The sequence below is a fragment of the Arvicanthis niloticus genome, chromosome 15 (genome assembly GCF_011762505.2).
Source record: "Arvicanthis niloticus isolate mArvNil1 chromosome 15, mArvNil1.pat.X, whole genome shotgun sequence".
Taxonomy (NCBI): Eukaryota; Metazoa; Chordata; class Mammalia; order Rodentia; family Muridae; genus Arvicanthis; species Arvicanthis niloticus.
This window is the reverse complement of record NC_047672.1, coordinates 24,584,592-24,609,133: the sequence shown is the minus strand read 5'-3', so window position 1 is coordinate 24,609,133 and position 24,542 is coordinate 24,584,592. Positions and strand designations below refer to the sequence as shown.

The following is a 24,542-nucleotide window of genomic DNA, read 5'->3' as shown; positions in this document are numbered from 1 at the left end:
TGAGTGGTCAGGAAAGGCATCCTAGAGCAGAAGGCCAAAGACTTGTTGAATGGAGCAAAGGATGGACACACCAGGAAAGGGCAGGCAGGGGAACAGGCAGCTGGGGTATGGACCACAAGAGCAGGCTTAGTATGGTCACATCCCCAAGAGGGAGGGCCCCTCAGATGAGCTCTAATCTCTCTTAATTCTTCTTAGTCCTGGTTTTGGAGAAGAGCATCATAGGTCTAAGTCCAGAGCACGAAACAGGTCAGTATAACTAGAAATGTACACGATAGCCCCAGTCTAAAAGGGATGAGGCTGGAAGACAGTCATCATGGCTTCCTTAAGACAAAAGGGATCCCTGGCTCCCCTAATTGATGTTCACAGAAGAGGTTCTTTCCTGTCTCTTCTGGATGGCATACATGCTTTGTAAACACCGTTGACTTGAATTCTGTGGCTTTCAGAGCCCCACTCCATCCTGACTCCAAGTGGCCTTCAGGTGTCTCTGATCTTTTAAAGGTGGCTGTGCTCTGAGGTCTGACTAATACCGCAGTAAATCTGCCATCTCCTGGGGATTTGTTGCTGTTCTGTGGTACTGACTTGGGCTCCAGGAACCTGAGTTGTGACAAAACATCAAAGGACACTTGAGCCGCCTGAGGCCCTGGAAGGTGGAAGAAGGGACAATGTAAAATATCATGAAGGCTTTCAGGAGGCTGAGGGAGGTTTTGTCTGAGCGTGAACGTGAAGAGACCTTGGGAGAGATGGCCTGGAATCAGACAGTCAGAGAACACTTATCAGGAAGCTGGCTTCTGAGGGGCTGTCTGGGAAGGCTGGCTCAGCAGCATGGAGGAAGGAAGTTCACTGTACAGGTGTTGCAGAGGTCAAGCTCAGAGCAGGAGGAAGTGCAAATGCTACCAGAGCCACTGTCTGTGACTAACTTCCTCAAACTCTGACAGAGACAAAGCCACTCTAACCTTCTGGTCCACTAAAGTCTCTAGATCTCTTTCTGTGAACATCAGGGGAGTCAGGGACTCATTTTCCTTGTACTCCGAGAAGCTTGGAAAATACCTGCTCTACCTGCAACTTTCCACTGTTCTCATGAAAATAAAGTGCGTGAAAATGCATGCCTGAGCACATTGATACATTAATTAAGAGCCCCATAGCTTCCTTATTTAACTGAGGGCTGCTACCTCGTTCATCTGGGATTATTAGCAAGGTGAGAGGGCCTTTGTTGAGCTTGACAACGTGATTAATAAAGACTCTAGGTGAATTTTGGCTTCTCAACAGCTTTTGATGTGCTAAGATTCCCCAGTGAGGACAACACCATCAATTACCTAAACAAGCCACTTCCTTCAGGCCTGGGTTATCTGTGAGGCTAGCCTGCTAATTGGCAGGCAGTCAGAAATGGCCTCCAAGGCCGTGGTCTCAGCCCTGACCTTTTTTGGAGGAACAAGGTCCTTTAAGTGGCTCCTTGGTGATGTCACCTCTGATCTGAGGCGACTGCCTTCTTCTTCACTTCTGCAAAGCTCTGCATCCTGCCTTCTGTTCCCTGCACCCTTTGCTTGTCCAAGGTTCTGTTACCTTGGCATTTTCTAAGTGAGGTTGCAGAACTCAGTGCTGGAGGGTAGAGGGAGGTCCGAGTTCTTAGACACTACTCTTACTCAAGGCTCCTAGAATCAGCCAGGTGTATTCAGGGCTGCACACAGGCTGCTGTGGGATGCCATGTCTGGACTACTGTCTGCTGACCCATCAGCTGCCCAGGTGTGAGAGGTAGCTTTTAAAAAGCTAATTGTAGGGGCTGGAGAGATGGCTCAGCAGTTAAGAATGTAGGGAACACTCCTAGAGGACCCAAGTTTATTTCTCAGCACCCACGTGGTGGCTCACAGCTATCTGTAATTCCTGTTGCCGGGTGTCCCATGCACAGGGTACACATAGACTCATGCAAGATTACACACATACACATAAAAATAAAACACTTAAATAACAATTATAATATATTCATACAATGAAAGCAACTTCCTGTGGGGTGTATGTATGTGTGCATGTGTGTGTGTGTGCATGTGTGTGTGTGTGTGTATATCTGTGTGTGTATGTCTCTGTGTGCATGTGCACATAAGGGTGAGTATTTGTAGGTGCACATATGCATGTGCATGTGGCAGTCAAAAGATAGATAACTTGTGTCATTTCTCATTCTACAAATGATATCCAACCTCTTGACGTTGCAAAATGATGTTGTCATCTATAAAGTCCACACTTGAGTACCTCACAATTGAGTTTTAAAAAATCACACAAAACCTTATAACGCTTTAAGTAACAATTCTGGATTGTGTTATGCTCAATTAATAGCTATCATCTACCAATCTATCACTTGTCTGTCAACCTATTATCTGCCCGTCTATTTATGTAACATCTATCATCACTGGTTTTTCTGGTCAATGGAATAGCTTAGTCCAGATAAAGTCAGATAAACAAACAATACTTTAAAAAGCCACACCACCCACCCAGGAGTATTTCATAATTAAAACCACTTAACTGGCACTCTGACATCATTGATCAGTTTGTTCTGCTTTTACACTAGAAACAAAGTACTCACACCACGCTCCTGCATTTGGCTTAGTCTTCTTCAATTCTCACTGCAGGAAAAGGCAGGGCAGTGTCCCAGGGTCCTTTAATAGCTAGATGTGTGATGTCAGAGAGCTGGGACCTGAGACAAGATGGCTGGCTCAGGCCTCCCTTGCCAGTCCCTCCTGAGCCACCCACCTCACCTCACCTCACCTCACCTCACCTCACCTCACCTCACCTCATACCTTCTGTCCTAGTGGGTGTTAGCTGAATCTTTTCATATGGGGCTGGGGTTTAATGGGGCACCTTTATATTGTGTCCCTTGGCTACGATATAATACATCTCTTCATTTATGAAGCCCTAGAGAGAGGGCCTCCTTATAGAGACCTTGAGTATTTGTTTTGCTTCAGTTTGTTTCCAAAATAGCTTTTTTTTAGGAAACAACTTAGCACCGTTAACCATGCCTTATGATTCATAACTACCGCTCAGTAGTCAGCAGAATAACCGAAATAGACATGATAGATTCCAACTGAGGATGTGCCCTCTGACGGGGGCCACTTCTTCCCAAAGCAGATGCTTGACTCACGTTTGCTGTCTGCTGTTGTCTAGGCTGTGATTGCTTGGGCTCAGGATGTCGTGGTGGTGGTCTCTATGGTGGCCTGGCACTCAGCACGTGGGACAGTGCTGGCGAGTGGGAACACACGGAGAGCCACAAAGGGAGCAGTTCCCTGCTGGTATCTCTTTCCATTCCTAATGTCCTGGGTGCCATTAGCCCAAGGGCCATGCAGGCCTTCCTCCCTGCATTTCTTCCCTCCCTCAGGACAAACCATGACCACAGCTTGGACTAAACCAGAGCAGTTCAGCTCTTAGGGGTAGTGACACTGTAACAGGGCACAGAGGCTCATCCCACACAATACCACACGAGCTTTGAGAAAGCACTGAGGTCTCCTTAGCCAGTCTCTGGCCATCAAGTCAGACTATCAGCCAGGCTATGGGCAGCTCCGTAAATAGACCACAGTTTACACTGTGCTTTGTTCGGACCAACCTTGAGAGTCGTGTCTTCTCAAAACAGTAGCTGTGGACCACAGCTGTGAAGTGAGATTTTAACATGTGCCTCTTAAGTCTGTCACTGTACGGAACTTATCACTTTGTTTTTGTTTATAGAAGCAGTCCTGGTTTTCACTTAAGGACATAACAACATAAATCTTCCTTTGGGGGGGGGGGGGAAAGGCAGGAAAAGGGAATTGGGATGTGACAGTACTTGTGAGACAGATATATGGCAAGATTTGCTCAGGTGTCACACACACACACACACACACACACACACACGAATGAATTTGGAAGAGTAAGATCATTAAGCTTACGGGTGCAAACTGATTCTATTGGCATTCCTGGCCTGAAGACTTAAGATTAAAATGGAAAACTAAGTTACCTCTCTGGACTCATAACCATTAGCTAGTGACTTCTCTTAGAATTATGATTATTTCTGGAAAGCTATTACCTACTTGGCTATGTAGACCATAGGCATCAAAGAAGGCTTTGTTTTTTGAGACAGGGTTTCTCTGTGTAGCTCTGGCTGTCCTGGAACTTGATCTGTAGATCAGGCTGGCCTCAAACTCATGGAGATCCACCTGCTTCTGCCTCCTGAGTGCTGGGATTAAAGGTGTGAGCCATCACTACCTGGAAAATGCCTCCCCCCCAATTTTCAACAATAGGGGAAGCTTCAAATATGGTATCGGAAGTTAGATATGCCTGTATCACTTTGAACTCATGAATTTAAATATATTTGATGTTTTGAGTCACTGTAATTATTACTGAATTGCTTGAATTGCTCATCTTTGGCATAGTCATGCCTTGTTGGTCTAAAGTCTAGGTGTCAGCAGAGCTGGCAGCTCCCAGAGGCTGGGGGTGAGGTGTGTGTGTGTGTGTGTGTGTGTGTGTGTGTGTGTGTGGTTTTGTTCCTTGCCTGGCTGGGGTTGAGACTCAGCACTCTGGCCTTGGCCAATTGCCATTTTGCCTGAATCAAACGGGATGGAGGCGTCTAATTTCCATTAAGAGGGGGAGTCATAGTTATAACAATTCAACAACCTCTTAGGTCTCTGAGGTGTCTGGCTTGAGCCATTGGTCTGCATGCACATGGACTGCAGTCACAAGGGATGGAGAACACTAGTTTTAGAGAGAAATGGAAATTGCTTAGTTATTTTATTTAACGTTTAACTACCGTTGCTTTAGTTACCCTCACCCATCTTCTGCCCAGCTATAGCCTGTAGTTACCCCCACCCGTCTTTTGCCCAGCTATAACCTGTAGGCATCTTCATTCACCAATCAGGGATAACTTGGGGGTCAAGGTTACATAGCTTCAGTCTATGTGAAGATTCTCTCATCCCTGGGGGCAACCAGGCCTATGGGGCCAGCTTTCAACAGTACATAGTAACAGACCAAACCTCAAGAGAGACCCTTTCCCCTTCAGCTAGTCTCTCTAGAATTTCTCACTAGCACATCACAGCTGTGCCTCACCCATGCTTGAGAAGTTCATAATCGAATCAAGTTGACAATAGAAATAGTCACATTTGATAGTTGTGTTACTTATGTTTCTGTTGCTATGATAAGACACCATGACCCAAAGCAACCGAGAGAAGGAAAGGTTTGTTTGGGCTTACGGCTTCTCAGGGAATAAGAGTCCATCATGCCTTGGAGGCATGGCTACAAGTCCAGGCACGGTGGCAGGAACAAGAGGCCGAGAGCTCATACTGCAACCGCAAGCATGAAGCAGACAGAATGAACTAGAAGTGACCTGAGGGCTTTAATCTCAAAGCCTACTCCTAGTGACACACTTCCTCCAGAAAGTCTGTATCACCCAAAGTTTCCTAAACTAGCACCACTAACTGGTGAACAAGTGTTGAAATGCCAGGACTATGGGGGACACTTCTCAGTTCAAACCACTACAATAGTTAATGTTTGAGTAGACATTTAAAATGTGCATTTGTGTTGGGAGCTGGATAAAGATCGGAGCTCAACGGAGAAAGCAGAGCTAGAGTCAGAAATGCAGGGGTGTTGACTTGTCAAGGGCCTCAACAGCGACAGGTGGACAGAAGAAAAGGGGCCAGCAGCCCATAAGGGTAGTGGGTGACGTCATGGAGCTAAAGAGGGAAGAGCATTCCCAAAGAAGTGCTCTGCTACAAGCAACTACCATTGAGAATTCATGTAAAGAGACTGTCAGGGGATTATGGGGTTGACAAAGATAAACTCATCTGCGATCTTGACAAGAGCAGTCCTCCCCCATCATGTAAATGTAGCAGCTTAGCTGGAATAGGCAGAGCCAGGAATGAAGAGGCTGAAGGGCATAGCACTTCTCCCTTACAAGAAACTTTGCTGACAGGAGGGAGGGGAAGTAAGGCTGTGAGTGGAATCGGAGGCATTTGCTCCCAGGCTCTGAGATGGGGAACACAAGCACCTTTTCATTATAGCAGGAGTGGTCCAGGGGAAGGGAAAGATGCACATCTGGAAGGAAGGACACTGAAGATAACAAACTGTGTAAGACACACAGTGAGGAAACCCGAAGGCCAGACTGGCCTCTGATTGGCTTCTGCCATTCCAACCCTCAGTCTATTGGACCTGAACCCATCAAACATCCTCCAAGGCCTGGGGATGGAGCCCAGATTATAGGGTGCTTGTCCAGCACACACAAAGCCTGATCCTTGGCGTGCACAATCAGATGTGGTGGCACGAACCTGCACTCGCAGCAGTCAGGAGGTGAAGACAAGAAAATGTGATGTTTTAAGTCTTCCTTAGATAATTAACAACTTTGAGGCCAGACTGGGTTATGTGAGATCCTGTCTCAGACAACAACTCCCCTGTGCTTTACCCCAAGTGGCTTCTTTGTCTAAACAATGGGCATACTCCTACATAAAATCCATCAACAGAGTGGCTTGATTTTGAGGAAAATGAAAGACTGGGCAGCTTGTAACCTTTCAAATTTAGCCTTATTGTAAAAACGGTGCATATGATTGGGTTTATTTTGAGAAGGGACATCCTGAGCGTCCCCAGTGGCACTGTAAGATATGTGTTTGGTAGCATAAAACGATTGCCTTAGATATGAAAATTAAACCAAAGGATTGAATGTGGGGCAATATGTATGTCTGCTGCCATTTTCTGACTTAAGTATCCTTACTATAAACAATGACAGATGTCCAGAATGGTAGTGGTGGGCGTATTTCCATTAATCCCTGTCAAAGAAAAGCTGTTCTAAATGTCACAACGTGGCTGTCGAGAAGAGGCTGCGGAGTACCTGCTCTTCACTGCACCATCCCAGGCCACCTGGACTTTTGTTGGGTGGCACAGAACTTAATGACACAAAAGGACAGATTCCTTTTACAATGACAACGTTGGAAATGACAGGAAGAAAAAGAAATTTAAAATATTTTCACTGATTGCCTGGAATGTTTCCGTGAGTAGTCTAGCTCTCAGCTTCCCACAGCTGCACGATCAGAGGACTGATTGTCTCCCAGGACTAGAAGTGTGAAATCAAGGTGTTGGCAGGTCCAGGTTCCCTCTGCACCCTGTAGGATGAACCTTTGCTTGTCTTTCCTTTGATTGGAAGTTTTTTGTTTTTGTTTTTTGTTTTTTTTTGTTTTTTTGTTTTGTTTTGGTTTTTCGAGACAGGATTTCTCTGTGTAGCCCTGGCTGTCCTGGAACTCACTCTGTAGACCAGGCTGGCCTCAAACTCAGAAATCCACCTGCCTCTGCCTCCCAAGTGCTGGGATTAAAGGCATGCGCCACCACTGCCCGGCCGATTAGAAGTTTTCTGATGACCTTTGACCTCCCTTGGCTACCTGCAGCATCCCTTTGGTCTCTGCCCTCACGGTCATCTGGCTTCCTTTCTGTACGTCTGTCTTCACATGGCCATTTTGTTGTTATTTGAATGTCAGGTGCTTGACCAATCATTGCCCATTGGAGATGAAGTTTGTTCTGGAAGTTTGTGGAACCATAGGAGGTGGAGCCTTGCCGGAGGAAGTGAGCTATTGGGGCAGGCCTTGAGATTTCAAAGCCCTGACACACTTCCTGCTTTACTCTCTGCTTCCTGAGTGTTCTGTTTCCTGCTTCCCCTTCACAAAGGATTGGATCCCTTTGAACTTTCAGGCTAGATTAGCCCTGCCTCCTCAAATTGCTTCTTGTCACAGCAGCGAGGGAACGATATGTACATCTTCCTGACAAAGGTCCCATTTCTTTTGGATGCAAGGCCCCATCTACTTTTGTATGACCTTATCGGAAAGACAATTCACACCAACCCTATTTCCAGATAGAGTCAGGTTTTGAGGTCCGGGAGGCCAGAACTCAATTTGTCTTTCAGAACTTAGCACCCTATCCCTGAAGGAATTCACAGACTTGGGCATCCAAGGAGACATTTGGAGGTCAGCCTATGGACCCGGGGACCAGAGCACATGAAAACAGGTTACAGAGAAGAAAGTGAGATGGGGACAAACAGTGCCTGTGTTGTAACTCTTCCCCCTGCACTGGTGGTGGTAATCCTTGACTGCAGATCTGGGCTCAGGGACTCTGGCTGATGAAGGCCTTTCCTGGTTACTTCCTGGCTGAAGACTCCCACGTTCTGCACCAGAGTTGAGGCTGTAAGGGAAAGTTGTGATTGTGCACAGGGCACACTCTGCTGGTGCCATATGCTTGAAAATGTCTGAATTTTGTGCAGAGACACACAGGCAGTGTTCTCCTAAGTGCAGTTACATAATGAGGGCGCGGACTTGCATAGTAATTAGCGTGTGTAATTAGGTACAGACTTCTTGTCCTTTAATTAGACAATCAAGACATCTAATTACTAAATTAAGATGTAATTACGTGGCCCAAGATCTTCATATTTCTTTCTACCCATCAGAGATTATATTTAGAAAATAATTTGCAAAAACCGATGAAAAAAAGTGAACATAATCTCTGATTTGAGAGTGTTAAAAGGAAGCGTTCAATAGTTCTGAATCTCCTTTGATCTCTCTCTTTGGGAATAAAGAATCATTTAAAATACCATCACCTTCTTGAAAGGCTACCTTTTCCACACATGCTAATGAGCAGGAATATGGGTGTGGCTAATCTACATAATTCACACTGGGCTCTAGTGTGTGTTTCATGATTCCACTCAAATCTGGACTTGATGGTGATGCTCTGGGAAGTCACTGAAACCATTTGGTTTCAGATGGTGGGAGGATTCGTAGTTTCCCACTCTGCCTTGCCTGGTTCTCCCTCATGGCTATTTTAGCCATAGGCAAATTACTGTGCCTATGTAAACTGTACTTAGGTGGTGTCTCCATTCGCAGAGACGTTGGAGAGTATGCTAAATTGTTCTCAGGTCAGAGAGTAAAACAAACACCCCATCTTTCTCCCTGCAGAGTGTTTTGAACATTAGTATTCATCAGTCACCAGACTGGAGGGCTATTTTGTTATTTTTTCTTGTTCCTAAATTGGGATTTGTCTGATCTCTGCATGATGCTAAACACCCAGTTTGACTCATTAATTTTTCCAAACCAACTGAACTTTTGACCTAATTGTCTGGCTGGGTGGGGATGGGGCCATATGGTAGGTTTGCCCAAGCCAATTCTGACTCTATGTCACCTCTCTGTTCCCATAAACTGAAATACCCCATAATCCTGTGTTTGGACAGCCTTACTGAAGAGTAGTGCAGATCCTGTTGGGCCATATTTCCTGGTTTGGGATGAAGAGAATCTGTTTCCCTTATGGGTATAGACAGGAAACAGCCTGACAAAGACTGCAAGTGGGGAATAGTGCAGTCTCCTTGCCAAGAGGTGCCCCCATCCCTTCTTTGTTTTCTCAATGAGGCCATGGCCCTGGATGTGATGATCAACAATCTATATATGAAGAGGGGGTCGGCATTAACCTAAAAAAATAATACCAGTGTGGTGGTTTGTATATGCTCGGCCCAAGGAGTGGTACTATTGGAGGCACTATAAGAGGTATGTTGTTGAGGACCGCACTGCCCCACGCTTTGGGGCTAAGTGCTCTGGTCAAGAGAGAGAGTGGGGATGGAGGGGCAAGAGACTCGAAGAATGGAGACAAGACAGGGTGTGTGGTCAAGTCTCCTTTACTGTCTCCTATTCACTCATATTGACTTCTCCTATTCACTCTATTACAAGGAAATCCTGGGTATTTATAAGCACAAGCAGGAGAACACAGGTGAAGACATTTTACCACGTGCACCATGCAGCTGGGGTCACTAAACAGCAAAACAAGCTATGTGGGATAAACAAGATGTTTGTCAGAGTGTGCTTCAGCTATTGTAGGCTGTTGAAAAACAAGTCTCTATCAGGGTATATGGTTCAAGATGGCTGCAAAGTTGATAGCTGCTTTCTAGCCGCTTTCTGCTAAAAGTCGGCTCCCAACAGTATGTCCTTGCTGAAGTAGGTGTGTCAAGGTGGGCATGGGCATAAGAACCTTATCCTAGCTGCCTGGAAGTCAGTCTTCTCCTACTGGCCTTCCATGAAGACATAAAACTCTCAGCTCTTCCTGCACCATGCCTGCCTGGATGCTGCTCTACTCCCACCTTGATGATAATGGACTGAATCTCTGAACCTGTAAGCCAGCTCCAATTAAATGTTGTCCTTATAAGAGTTGCCTTGGTCATGGTGTCTGCTCACCTAAGTAAAACCCTAACTAAGACAACCAGGGAGCTTATTCTCTGCCACTGTAAGTTTTTGCTGTGTCTTCTGAGCTATGGCTCATGATAGATTTAGAAGCTGAGGAGATGAGGAGCATGCGTGGAGATGATCCAGTTCTAGTGAGGAGGCTGTTAGACTACCTTTCTCTGAGGCATCTCAGACTCAAAGGCCTCAGAGATCTCATCGGCCCATCTGGAGGCACTCCTGAGTTCTTACCCTTCTCTTTTCTTGCTAATTCCCTGTCCCTGAGCCCTTAGATGTGATCACTGGAAACTTTTCTCAGTCTCACTAAGAAAACACAAAAGTTCTCCTTCATAACAGGCCCAATTACAGGACTACAAGCATCAGCTTCTTGGTTTTAGACATTTGCTTCTCTGTCTACCCAGGTACTCCACATCGGCGTTCTCAAGACTGGAGAAGTTGGGCATCAAACACCCGAAGCCTTCTCCTTTCATTGGAAACTTGATGTTTTTCCACCAGGTGAGCCATGGGCTTTCTGGATCTTGTACAAGATTTCTGTTTCTGTTCGTGTTTTGGGAGTCAGGGTGATCTCCACATGAAGAATCTATGTAACAGGAAGAAGTCTTCTCCACTGGAATGTTTTTTTCTTCCCTCCCTGCTCCCTCCATCCCTCCCTTTTGAGAAAGGGTTGCCAAGACTGGCTTTATACTTTCTATGTGATTACTCTGAACTTTTGATCCTCTTACCTCCACCTCCTGAGTGCTAGGATTACAGGGGTACACCACCACACCCAGCTATGCAGTGCTGGGGATTGGGGATTGAACCTAGGGCTTTGTGCATGCTAGGCAAGTACTCTACCAACTAAGCTACATCTCCAGCTTAGTTATGATGATGATTTATCTCTTATGACTCATCACTATGCATTCATTCATTCATCCATCTGCCCCAAACCCAACTTACTGAGTATTTAAATATACTCTCTAGAATGCAAAAGTAGAAACTATGTGCACTCTCAAGGTCACCGTGCAACAATGGTGTATACCACCAGTTGGGTTGTGTCAAGAACTGGATTGGGAAGTAAAGATAACTCTGATCCTGCTTCATGGAGAACTAAGGAGGAATCTTTGTTGGGGGGAGTTCCTGGAGAGGCGGTCTTGCAGTAGCTGCAGACAAAGGCAGACACACCAGGGAGGGGGCACCGTGCACAAGAGGGCACCCATGTGGGAATGGTGGCACTGGTCAGCAGGCAGCCTGCTGGGACCGAAGCTAACATTGAGGGAATCCAAGCGAGTAAAGCTGTGTATGACACACGGGCTAGCTTACTTCCAGATTTGAAGGTCCAACCAGGAACCAATCTAGACAACCATTGTTGAGTAGAGGATCGATCCTGAAAGGCAAGACTGCAAGGATCAAGAGCTGAGATCAGGGCTGCAGAAGCCGTGCTGTGGTGGTCAAGGCTGAAGGGGTGAGGGTTTAGTACAGGGGGGCAATGACAGTCCTGAGAAGAGAACAACAGTGGCAAAGTAAGGACTCCAGTGACTCTCAGATTCAAAAGGCTCAGGGAAATGAGGGAGGCAGCAGCCAAAGGTTGAACCTGCAGAGCAGAGACAATGGCCGTGGTGTGACAGAAGGAAGTGGCTGGGAAGGGAAGCCAGTTCAGGGAGAAGATATTTTATTTTAAGCCTCTGGTCACCAAAGTGACATGGCAGCAGAGATGACCAGGCGTTTGTAGATAGGGACACAGTATCTGTCTTTGAAGGTTATTTTTTACTGCCATTGGTTTTTCTCTGAAGCCCGATTAATGTGTTGGGAACACTGCACCTAGACCAACGGCAGGAGCCACCACTAGACCCTGCCTGTGAATTGCCATACAAGGGCAGGAAGGGCTAATTTGAGCACATTGATGAGACAGCAACTCTGGGAGGATGCAGGAACTCCCTCTACCCCATGACCTCTGCTCCACTTCCTCGGCAGAGAATGACCCACATCTGGCCTTTTGCCTGACACTTTCCAGTTTTCTCTCTGTTTCTTTCTCTGGGGTCACCATTTGTTGCCAGCATTTTTGTCTTCCCAGCTTTTCAAACACCCTCTTCTCCCATCTCTCCCTCTGGGGTGCCCCGTTCACAACTTTTAACAATCACAAACAATCACTCCCAACAGACCTCCCACACCCTCTTGAAGCAAGTGTGAAGAGATTCTAAAGTGTCAAAATAGAACAAACAAATCATGTAGGAAATTGAACGAAAATAAATTCCATACATCACGGGGGGGGGGGGAGATGATCAGTCATAGCCAGTTAAGTAAAATCAACTTGCTATTAACATTTAGAAGCAGACAAAATAACTATCATGTAAGAAGAACCCCGGATGGCTGACTCAAAGAATGTCCACATCAGTTCCTCTTAGTTTATCGTCCCTGTATATATAAATTCTGTCATGCTTTTTTTTTAGAACACAGCTAAGCTTGCTTTACAGATGTTGCAACACCATCCCTCTCTCTAACAGGAAGGTCAACTCATTAGAGAGGTTTATTAAAAACTTAGACATACTAATCTTTTGGGCACCCACCTCGGTACTTTTATTTATTTAATTAAAATATAATTAAATATATTTTGATGTATATTTATTTTATTATATATAATTATATTTAATATAATCACAATATTTTCTGCCTTTCTTCCCTACCTTTCATATGCCTCTCCTGTTCTTCTCAAAATCATGACCCCTTCTTTAGTTTATAAATAAAAAGGTATAGATACAGCTTACTCAGTGTTACTTATGTGTGTGTCTTCAGGGCTGACCCCTTAGTCTGGATAACCAATCAAGGGGTTAATGACTAGGGAGGACTATTTCTCCTGTCTCTGTATTCCTTAGTTTTATGTAGCATTTTGTCTTATGGGTGGGGCCTTGAATTTACAGTCTATTGTCTTCATCTGGGTTTCCCTTGCTATAGCCCAGGTATGCATTGTTTGGAGTTACTGGGAACGGGGCATGGTTCCATTCAGAACATGTGCTTCCTTTCATCACCAGCTCTCTGGCCCTCCACCTCTATGACTTAAATCTAGCATTTTCCACCCAGCCCCTCCCAACACATGCCTGTTTATATGTGTGTGTGTGCGCGCGCTGGGCATGTGTGTGCGTGTGTGTCCTTCCATCATACCTGCATATGCCCTCGATCTACATCCTCAACTCCATCTCTACAGCATATGGGGGGGGGTGTTAGCATTTTCTCACCTCCACCCATTTTGCCCCATGCACATCTTCTGGTACTCTAGAGTTTCTGCCTATGGGGTCTTGTGTTTGAACATCGAACTCAGATCGTGCGAGCTCAGAACTTGTGATGATTTGGGCAGATTCGGAAGTGTACACATATATATGGGTCATGAGAGGAGACTTGGCAGACACGAACCATATCCGAGGGGGAATATTGCAGATGCGAAAGCAAATAGTTTTCAGATGTGTGAGCAGCAATTATACGTGGATAACTTAAGTGCCCACGGTCTCTTCTGTCCATTAAATAGAGCTGCTGAGAGTTTCACTCAGCAATATTTTAAAAAGCCATTTCTTTACTCAATATTCTACAGTACCTCAGTGCAATATAACAGTGATTCTTCTTTTATTGTTTATATAATTGTGTTCTTGCTGTTCTAGGCTTTTTTTTTTCTGAGTAAGTTGGAATTGTTGGAATTTTACTTAGTCTTATTCTTACCATGGTGCTATGTGTGTGTGTTTTTCCTTCCAGGGCTTTTGGAAGAGCCAATTGGAACTCCGAGAGCGATACGGGCCTCTGTGTGGGTAAGAGAAAGACCCACATCCTCTTCTACATACTTCTCATGATGGGCTAATGTGGAAGTTACGATGGCAGCAGGACTGACATGCACAGTACTATTGTGAATTTCTTTCTGAGGATGCCTAAGAAGGACAAATACCCTACAGGTCACACATACAGAGAGCTCGCTCTTGTTTGGACCTGTCTAGTTCCATCCCGTGGGTAAGGTATGCCTGCTAGCAATATTATTATTGTCAGCTCACCTGGCACACTTCTGACACTGGAAATAAGCTGTGTGAATAATGACTATGGCAATAGTGGGACCAATCCCGTCCTGGATACACTGGGACACTGGTCACCCTTGTGGCCACAAAAGTAATATAGCCCTTCCCTTTATTTTTTTGGATTATTTTTATACTGTTTTTTTTTAAAGATGAATTTATTTTTAATTTATGTGCATGTGTGTGAGCCTGTATGAGTGTACCACATGCATGCCGGAGCTTACTGAGGCCAGAAGAGGGCATTGGCTCCTCTAGAACTGGAGGTACAGATGGTTATTGGCCAAACGTGGGTGTTGAGGACTAAGCCCGGGTCCTCTGCAAGAGCAGCAAGTGCTCTTAACTGCTGAGCCATCTCTCCAACCCCTCTTTAAAGCATTTGTTCAAGAATGTTAGCACTGAATCTTTGCATATATATATTTATTCTAGTTCTGAAAGACTTGAATCTTCTTGCTCTTCATCCTGGGTCCCCATACTCTCAGTATGTTTCCACAAGGCTCCTCCTCAGCCACTGGGTGAATTTAGTAGCTTTTCCTGGCTCTCCAGGCTGGCAGTCATTTCTCTAGGTGTGCTAAATTACTGTCATACTGTTTGCCCATTCTGATGAGTTCCACTGTTTGGAAACCTTTGTGCCCGGAAGGTCTCAACCTGTATTCAGTCGGTGCTGCTTTGGAAAGGTAATATTTGGCTTGAGGTATGCGTGGACATGGCTCTACCCAGGGAAACAAGTGGTCTGCCCACTTTCTACTGTTTTACATGGCCTTGAGAAATTAAAAAGTTAAGCTGCTGTAGTGGATATTCTACATACATACGTCTGTTACTGCTGTGTGTAACACACTCCTCTGCCCCGCAAACTCAGTGACATAAGCAACTTATCGTTTAGCCTGCATCTGAGAGTTGGCTGAGGTTGGCCGGCTTAAGAATGGCCTGGCTGGAAGGATTTTCTGGGCTTCCTGTGTCATCTGGGAGCAGACTCCTCTGTGCAGCGCTGCCTCTCACGTTTCCTAGCCTTTGTGGAAGATCAGCCTCATTAGGGGAGGGTCTTCTCACGAGAACGCAGATTCAAGAGAGCAAGGAACACTGCTGGGCATGCTTGCTGACATCTTTGCTGGCCAAACTCAGAACTGGAGAGGGAGCATGCTGTAAGGCAACAGAGTCCCTCGGTCAAGCCTGGTGTTGATGGAGTGGGGGAGGTTTGGCCCTCCCCTGGGGTACTGGGGAGGTGGCAATTGTCTTTAAATAATAAGTTCCTCCTCCCTCTCTGTGGTCTCTGACTTCACTCAGAATTTCACTCTTCACAGGTAGCTTCTGGCTGTAAGCATGAGACTCACTAAAGCACTGGAGGGGCTGACTTGTCTGCCTCTCTCCTAACCCTAAAAGCTACCAAGCCACCTTTCCAACCTCACTCTGCAGTGGCCTGACCCAGACTGTGGTGACCACCTATGTTTCTAGGATGCAGAACTGGTTCAAAAGGTTGCTGTCTCCGCCAGAGTTAGGCAAGGTTCTCCCAAGTTTTAAATTCTAGAAATTACTTTCTTGGAGAATTCTTTTTTACACAGTTTTAGTGTGGAAGCTTTCAGTGCTGTAGAGTTATCCTTAAATGTCAGATGAAGAATATAAAAGACAGGAACACACACATACACACACACACACACATACACACACACACACACACACACACACACACACACACACACACGAGAGAGAGAGAGAGAGAGAGAGAGAGAGAGAGAGAGAGAGAGAGAGAGAGAGGAGAGGAGAGGGAGGGGGAGGGAGAAAGGGAGAGAGGGAGAGAGGAAGGGAGGGAGAAAGGGAAGGAGGGAGAGAGAGAGGGAGAGAGAGGGGGGAGGGAGAAAGGGAAGGAGGGAGAGAGGAAGGGAGGGAGAAAGGGAAGGAGGGAGAGAGATAGAGAGGGAGAGAGAGAGGGGGGGAGGGAGAAAGGGAAGGAGGGAGAGAGGAAGGGAGAGAAAGAGAGAGAGAGAGAGAGAGAGAGAGAGAGAGAGAGAGAGAGAGAATTGGTTTCCTTGACAACAGGCTATCCAATCAACTTTTCTTTCCAACTTTAACTAAGTTCACACAATTTATCCTTTTCATTTCCAGAAAACTTAAATCACAGAGAATGATTTCAAATGAGGTTGTGGAGATCAAAATTGCAGTATCATCTCTATTCTTTGTTCCCTCCTCTGGTGAAAAAGGGGGGCGGGAATGATGGAATAATTTCTTCACACAAAGCCATCAACCTTTCCTCCCGTAGAAAGAATGATGGGTCATAAGACACTTCCTGCTGCGTCTGTGGTCTCCCCGTCTCCCCGTCTCCATCAGTGAGCGGTCAGGTAGAAATGGCTCTGTCTAAGCTCCCATCTCACCTAAAAGACTCTTCTTGATCCTTAACTTTGGCATAATGGTCTCTCGATTCAGAATGTCAAAGAGGGCCATGGCCCATGAACAACAAAGATCCCCACCCTTTCCCCCTCCCCCAGGAAACAATTTTGTTTAAATTACGATGATTTTCGGGCTGCTTTTATGACTAGGAAATAGAGTCTATCATGGTCCTCTTCAAACTTGAAAAATCAGATAGGTTTGATTTCTCGTGGGACAAATGAAACTCTGTCCCATGGATGCCTAGCACAGAAGCACTGAACTCCCCCTCCCACTCCTGTGACAGCACAGCCTGCTCGTGGAGAGGGGTGTGCACGGCAGGGATCTCGTGGAGAGGGGTGTGCACGGCGAAGTTATAAGATGACCGTGGTTGGGTATTAGGATCCTTACCTACTTGTGGCTTGGCCAGAGTTTGGGACTCATAATTGGAAGAGGCTCCTGAGCCACCCCCCTTCCCACTGCTGGTCCCCCTTCCCACTGCTGGTCCCCCTTCCCACTGTTGGTCCCCCTTCCCACTGCTGGTCCCCCTTCCCACTGCTGGTCCCCCTTCCCACTGTTGGTCCCCCTTCCTACTGCTGGTCTCCTTTCCCACTGCTGGTCCCCTTCCCACTGTTGGTCCCCCTTCCCACTGCTGGTCCCCCTTCCCACTGTTGGTCCCCCTTCCCACTGCTGGTCCTCCTTCCCACTGCTGGTCCCCCTTCCCACTGTTGGTCCCCCTTCCCACTGCTGGTCCCCCTTCCCACTGTTGGTCCCCCTTCCCACTGTTGGTCCCCCTTCCCACTGCTGGTCCCCCTTCCCACTGTTGGTCCCCCTTCCCACTGCTGGTCCCCCTTCCCACTGCTGGTCCCCCTTCCCACTGTTGGTCCCCCTTCCCACTGCTGGTCTCCTTTCCCACTGCTGGTCCCCTTCCCACTGCTGGTCTCCTTTCCCACTGTTGGTCCCCCTTCCCACTGCTGGTCCCCCTTCCCACTGCTGGTCCCCCTTCCCACTGCTGGTCCCCCTTCCCACTGCTGGTCCCCCTTCCCACTGCTGGTCCCCCTTCCCACTGCTGGTCCCCCTTCCCACTGCTGGTCCCCCTTCCCACTGCTGGTCCCCCTTCCCACTGCTGGTCCCCCTTCCCACTGCTGGTCCCCCTTCCCACTGCTGGTCCCCCTTCCCACTGCTGGTCCCCCTTCCCACTGCTGGTCCCCCTTCCCACTGCTGGTCCCCCTTCCCACTGCTGGTCCCCCTTCCCACTGCTGGTCCCCCTTCCCACTGTTGGTCCCCCTTCCCACTGCTGGTCTCCTTTCCCACTGTTGGTCCCCCTTCCCACTGCTGGTCCCCCTTCCCACTGCTGGTCCCCCTTCCCACTGCTGGTCCCCCTTCCCACTGCTGGTCCCCCTTCCCACTGCTGGTTTCCCTTCCCACTGTTGGTTCTGCGAAGGCATTGCTGGTGAAGGATTTTGCTGAGAGAGACGGACAGTGTCATCGTTATTCTGACAGCTGTAGCTATTACAGTCACTGTCGCTGTCACACTCACTATCACTAACACATTCACTTTCAGTTACTATCACATTCACTATCAACACTGTCACATTCACTACCATATATATTTCACTATCACATTCACTACCACATTCATTTCACTCACTCTCACATTCACTCTCACTACCACTCTCACATTTGCCATCACATTCACCACCACATTCACTATCACTCTCACATTCACTCTCACATTCACTCTCACAACCACTCTCACATTCACTATCACTCTCACATTCACTATCACTACCACTCTCACATTCACTAAAACTGTCACATTCATTATCACTCTCACATTCACCATCACATTCACTATCATTTTCACTCTCACATTCACCATCACATTCACTATCACTGTCACATTCACTATCACTATCATACTCACTTTCACTATCACATTCACTGACTTCAAGTGTCTAATTATGTAGGTGGCTTTGCTAGGTCTGTGTAAACTGCATCCTTCTTTGAATCTGAGCATAAACCAGGTAGCCCAGTGTCCATACTGCTCAGCTTGTACCTCTGGTGCTAGGTCAATTCTAACTTGCCCAGTAGTGCCATTGGTCACAAAAGATGAAGATGACAGAGACCTATGGCTTTGGATAATCTTAAAGCAATTAACAATTACCCATAATCTCTTTCAGTCTGAAGATCAGGTCCAAGCTATACTATTATATTCCATTCCAATGCCCTCAAGAATGATATCAATGTCATCACTGATGATTAAATATAAACAGGGTAGAAATTATGCCCCACCGGTTTGTGACAGACTATAAAATGCAGTAAATAAGAACCCTTTAGCAGGCTGTGACTATTATTTATAGATACATAGGGCCTCCCTTCTGCTTGTTAGCGACCACCAAAGGTCTGCATCAGCATCCCCTTCCCCCATCTGCCTGTCAGCCACTCACTCGAAGCCCTGCTTTTATTTAGCTTTCACTTCTTGCCTCCACGTCACTCTAATCTCCAGCCCTAGTGCAAACATTGCTCCCCCTTGTTGGAAGGCGAGGCTCATTCCTGGCACCTGGCACCTGGCACCTGGCACCTGTGCACTGTGTCCCTCCACGAAGCCACCTTTGTTGCATAACCTCCTGCATTCCCAGTAAGACACTAAGTTGTAAATAAGTAAACATGATCGCCACCCATGATTCATAAAGCACCAGGGGTGTGTGGATACACACTTGACCTGCGTGACTTCACACCCTGAGCCATGAAGGCAGCCTTTGTCCCCAGCTTCTCCTCATGTGGATAATGGGTGATGGGTAGGGATTGCTCTTCCTTCCCGCTGTGCTCATTAATGGTCAACGTTCTCCTTCGATACACTCCTTATTAAATGCTACATTATTTTTTTAAAGGATTTAATTGTATGGAAATACACTGACTTTAAAAATAACTTCTCAGTTGAGCAATGCCTTTTGCTTTCACAAACAACACTGCAGCGAATATTCTCAAATATACAACATTACTCTCTTGCCTGAGTATGTCCGTAGGATAAATCCTTGGGAATGGAATTTTAGGCCAGCCACTATCTACATTTTTTATTTTGATATTACTAAATTGCTCTCTCTAGGGCATATATCAACTTATGTTTCCCCAAATAAAACATGAGAAAATTTGATTCTTCACATATTTGCCACTAAAATAAGTGGTCAGAAATTTATTAGCATTCGATGGCATATTGCTGTTGCTTTAATTAGTATTTATTTATCTTAAACAACTTTGAACATTTTTTATGCATTTAAAATTCACTGTATTTTGTTTTCTGGAGAGTCTTTTGACACTTAGTGTTGAGTTTGTGTTTTCCTATTTTATTCATAAAAACTTTACATATTAAGGAAAGTAGCCCTTTATGTTTAATATATGTACAAGGTGTTGCTCCCAGGGTGAAGATATTGGGAGGCTGTGGGATCTTTAGGAGGTGAGGCCTGCTGGGGATCCTGGAAGTCATTGTGAGCACACCCTCACAGAGGACTGTGGGATTCTAGTCCTTCCCTCTTCTCTTTCTTCCTGGCTACCAGATGAACAGTCCACTTTGCCGTGCTCATATCAGGCACCTCATTAGATACTTAAGAGCAATGAGTTATCTGGTCATGGATGGGAACTCTAAAACTGTGAGCAAGAGAAGCCTTTTCTCTTCATAAGTTAATTACCTCCAGTGTTTTGTTACCGTGTTAGAAAGCTGACTCATATAAGATACCCACTTACTTTTTCCAAATGGTTCTGCTCAGAAATTCACCCTTTTCCAAGTGGTTTAAAGTATCACATTTTCACACATCATTACTTAGGAATTTTTATAAGTACTTCTGACTCCTCTGTTCTCTGGAACTAGCTACCAGGCCGGAGTCCTTACTGGCTACTCTGATTTGAATGGTTTGTGTGAAACCCCTTGCATCTAGCAGCAGGTGATGTTCCAAGAGCGCCTTTGCAGTTATGAGAACCTGAAGTAATCAATCTCTAGGAAACTATGGGTCCTTGTGCCGGAAAAAAATATCAAAGTGCTGAGCAAATATGCCTTCAACAAGGAGGGACTGACACGCAGCTTCAAAGTTCACACTACGGAAAGGGGAGGTGTTGCCTATGCTTCTAACATGGAGGGTTAGCACCATGAGTTAATTAGTTAGCATGAGTGATCTGATAGCACTTTGTCAGGAGGCAGGGAGATAGTGGAGAGTTTGGGAATGCATACGGGAGACAGTGTGGCATTTGTGGTGACGCTAATAAGGTTGCGTTCAGCTTGGATACTACGGTGCTGTTTCTCAGGAATTTGTGCTCCGAAGGTGATTGACGTGTGTACTTCTGATAAACGAGCCCTTAAACACTGTGTCCATTTACTAAGGTGAAGGCTGGGAGGGGCAGAGAGAGGTTAGCTCTACGTAGTCAAAGGTCGATATCACCACCGTGAGAGTTCCCGGAACTCTCCCATGGAACAAGAACACTGGAAGTTGAAGGGATTAGAAGGGTGTAACCTGCTAGACTGTGCTGTGGTGGATGATGGTTTTCAAACAGACAGACAGACAGACGGACACACACACACACACACACACACCCAGAGACACACATACAGGTACAAATACCCAGAGACACATACATAGACATACAGACACAGTCACACACACACACACACACACACACACACCCAGAGACACACATACAGGTACAAATACCCAGAGACACATACATAGACATACAGACACAGTCACACACACACACACACACACACACACACACACACACACACACTCACGCTGCAAGACATCTGAATACATTGGACTTGAAAGTGTGACTCTGTGTGAGGTAAGTAGAATCTATGGCTCACGGAAATGTAAGTCTTCACACAGCAGCCTACCTCCTGGGGCCTGGAGACTAGCCTCACCGTTAGGCTGTCCCGAGCTCCACTGAGGAGTGCTGAAGAGTGGTCAAAAGCAGATCAACTGAGTTTGGAACAAAGAGAGTGAGACCTGGTGGCCTTGAGGCCGTAGTCACAGAGTGTTGCTTCATAAATTACATTTTCATATTCTCATGGTTCACAAATGCTAGGCCCGGAAGTTCACAATTTTTAAGTTCCCGGAATTTTATGACTGCTGTTGCATATATGCTGGCTAGTTTTGTGTTAACTTGACACAAGCTAGTGTTATCTGAGAAGAGGGACCCACAAAGGAGACAATGTCTCTACAAGATTGGCCTGTAGGCAAGCCTATGGAGTGTTGTCTTAATTAATGATTGGTGCGGGAGGACCCATCCCACAGGGAGCGGTATCACTGCTGGGCCTTAGTGTATATGAAAACACATCAAGCTAGCCGTGTGAAGCAAGCCAATAAGCCGCACTCCTCCGTGGCCTCCGCATCAGCTCCTGGCTCCAGACTCCTCCCCTGTTTGAGTTCCTGCCCTGACTTCCCTCTGTGATGGATTCTGATATTGAAGTATAAGCTGAAATCAACTTTTTCCTCCTCAGGTTGCCTTTGATCCTTGTATTTCATCGTATCACTAGAAATCCCAAGACAGAATATTAAGGGAACATTATTTTATCAAGTACCCACCCTGACAAAACAGGCAGATGTAGGAGACCCTTGAGAACAGGAGGAAAGTGGCCAGCAAGACAACTGTACCCCAGCCAAGTGCAGTGCCTCATAAGTAGACAATTATCCTGAGGTAAATGTGCGTCGGGGACCAAAAGGAAATAGATAAATATATTTAGAGCCATGCTTCCGTGATGTCTGAGCTGATTCTCCATTAAGCCTCCAGGGTCATAGCCTCTGGTCACCCCTGATGGGGAAATCTCCCCAAACTTCCATTCTTCCTTATGGGGCAGGGCATCTTGTTTCCTGGTCTCCATCCACAGGTGTCTCTGAAGCTGGCTTAAATCCCTGAGTTTCCAACTCTTTCACCACATTTATCTCCTGCCATGTGTTACTCCCCCGTCCTCTTTCTGTAACAAAGCAGAAGTGATAGATGCTGCAGATAGTTTTTAGTATAGATATTTGGTTAGCATATTAAATAGTGAATTTTATTATGACGTTTTAATGTGGGTGTAGAATTGTACCTTGTACATACTTGACTCTCATCCTCCTGCTCCCTTTCCTCCTTCTTAGTATTTCTCTTCCCTTCAAATAGTTCTCTGTCTCTGTGTCTCTCTGTCTCTGTCTCTCACACTCACACACACCTAGAGGCTGCACATGTGATACATCTGTCTCCCTTGCACACCAATTGCCCTGTCTTTTTCTTCTTCTCTCATCACATTCCTCCCAATATTTATATTTAAATCTAAATTCCATAAATGAGAGAAAGTTTGAAATACTTGTCTTTCTGACTCTGGCTTATTTTGCTTAACATAATGATCTCCAGCTTCTACCAGATTCATAACATCATTACTTATGGCTGAACAAACTCCAGTGTGCATGTGTGTGCATGTGTGTGCACGTGTGCGTGTGCATGTGTGTATTACATTACATTTTATTTATCCATTCAGCTCTTGCTGGGCATCTATGCTGGATCCAGGTAGGAATAGCCTTAACACATGATGTGTTTTTTGATGACTACTGTATTTTTTTCCATACTCAAAAGGAACAAAAGTATATTAATTCAGTCTTGGAAGCACTCAAGAGAATGTGGTAAAAGAGGAGGGTGAAAAAAAACAAATCTCCATTTCCACTCTTTCTAGCCGCAACTTGTTAGCTTAATGGATTTAAGCCAATCATTCACTTTTCCCCTGTTTGCTTGGAGGTAAATGAGAGATCTGAACTGGATCAGTGACCTTAACCCTCTGTTTAATGATGAACCTCAGTAAACAGATGATTGACCACACTGTGATCCAGGAGTGTGCATGGGCGCACACACACACACACTCACACACTCACGCTCACACACACACACACACACACACACACACACACACACGCTCACACACTCACGCTCACACACTCACGCTCACACAAAAGAGAGCACTCACGCACGTAGGGAAGTTTTGTAAAAGAAGCACTAGGAATACTTCATGAGGAAGAAGACAAATGCGAGCTGCTCAGGACTCAGTAAACAATTTTGTAACCACTGTGTTAGGGAGCTGCTGTGATCAATACCAGGATGAAAGCAACGTGGGGAACAAAGGGTTTATCTTTGTTTACAGCTTCCAGTACACCATAAGTGGAAATCAGAGCAGGAACTCAAGGCAGGAACATGGAGGCAGGTCATAAAGGAATGCTGTTTACTGGCTTGCTCAGTCTGCGGTCTAGTGCTACCCAGGACCTCTGACCCAGCAGTTGCTCTGCCCGTAGTTGGCTCAGCCCACTCACAACAATGTTAAGAAAATGTTCCACAGACCTGCCTACTGGAGCTCTGATGGAGACAATTCCTCAATTAAGTTTCCTTCCTAGCAGTTGACTCTAGCTTGTTTGTCAAGTTGAGAAAATCCAACCAGCATAACCACTAGTGTGTCAAAGGCAAAGGACCAGGTGGTATCTGAAAGTCTTTTCTAGGTAGTAGAAACTATGCAACCTCCCGCAGGTGATGACCCAACTCTTCTTGGTCCATGTTAGAAAAAAACATCTGAGAGAGAAAGAGAAGGGGAGAGAGAGAGGGAGAGGGAGAAGGAGAAAGAGGGAAAGAGAGGGGGACATGGAGGGGGAGGGGGAGGGGAGGGGGAGAGACAGAGAGGAGAGAGAGAGAGAGAGAGAGAGAGAGAGAGAGAGAGAGAGAGAGAGAGATTGTCCCTAGGACTTAAGATTCTGAGAAAGCTCAGCAAGAGTCCACTGTGGACAGCTTTAGCAGATCCAAACGGCAGAGCTGGTCCCCTGGAGCTGGGATTCACACACCTGGCTCTATGCCCAGTGCTGGCACCTCCTGCCTGAGAGCATCATTCTTCTTAGTCTTCAAAACCTCACATTTAGCTATTACTGAAATTACTTTCAGCCTTAGTCCAGAATCTTTT

At 46.0% G+C, this 24,542-nt stretch overlaps 1 protein-coding gene across 4 annotated transcripts in view; it reads left to right on the top strand.

The window, feature by feature from the left end:
* Tbxas1 (thromboxane A synthase 1) overlaps positions 1–24,542 on the top strand; it is a 169,292-nt gene that overhangs the window by 19,894 nt on the left and 124,856 nt on the right. For all 4 annotated transcript variants that reach the window (XM_076913512.1, XM_076913511.1, XM_034519692.2 and 1 more), the window contains exons 2-3: positions 10,604–10,697; positions 13,920–13,972. In XM_076913512.1, coding sequence (XP_076769627.1) covers positions 10,604–10,697; positions 13,920–13,972 — 147 coding nt within the window. The remainder of the gene's footprint in view (positions 1–10,603; positions 10,698–13,919; positions 13,973–24,542) is intronic.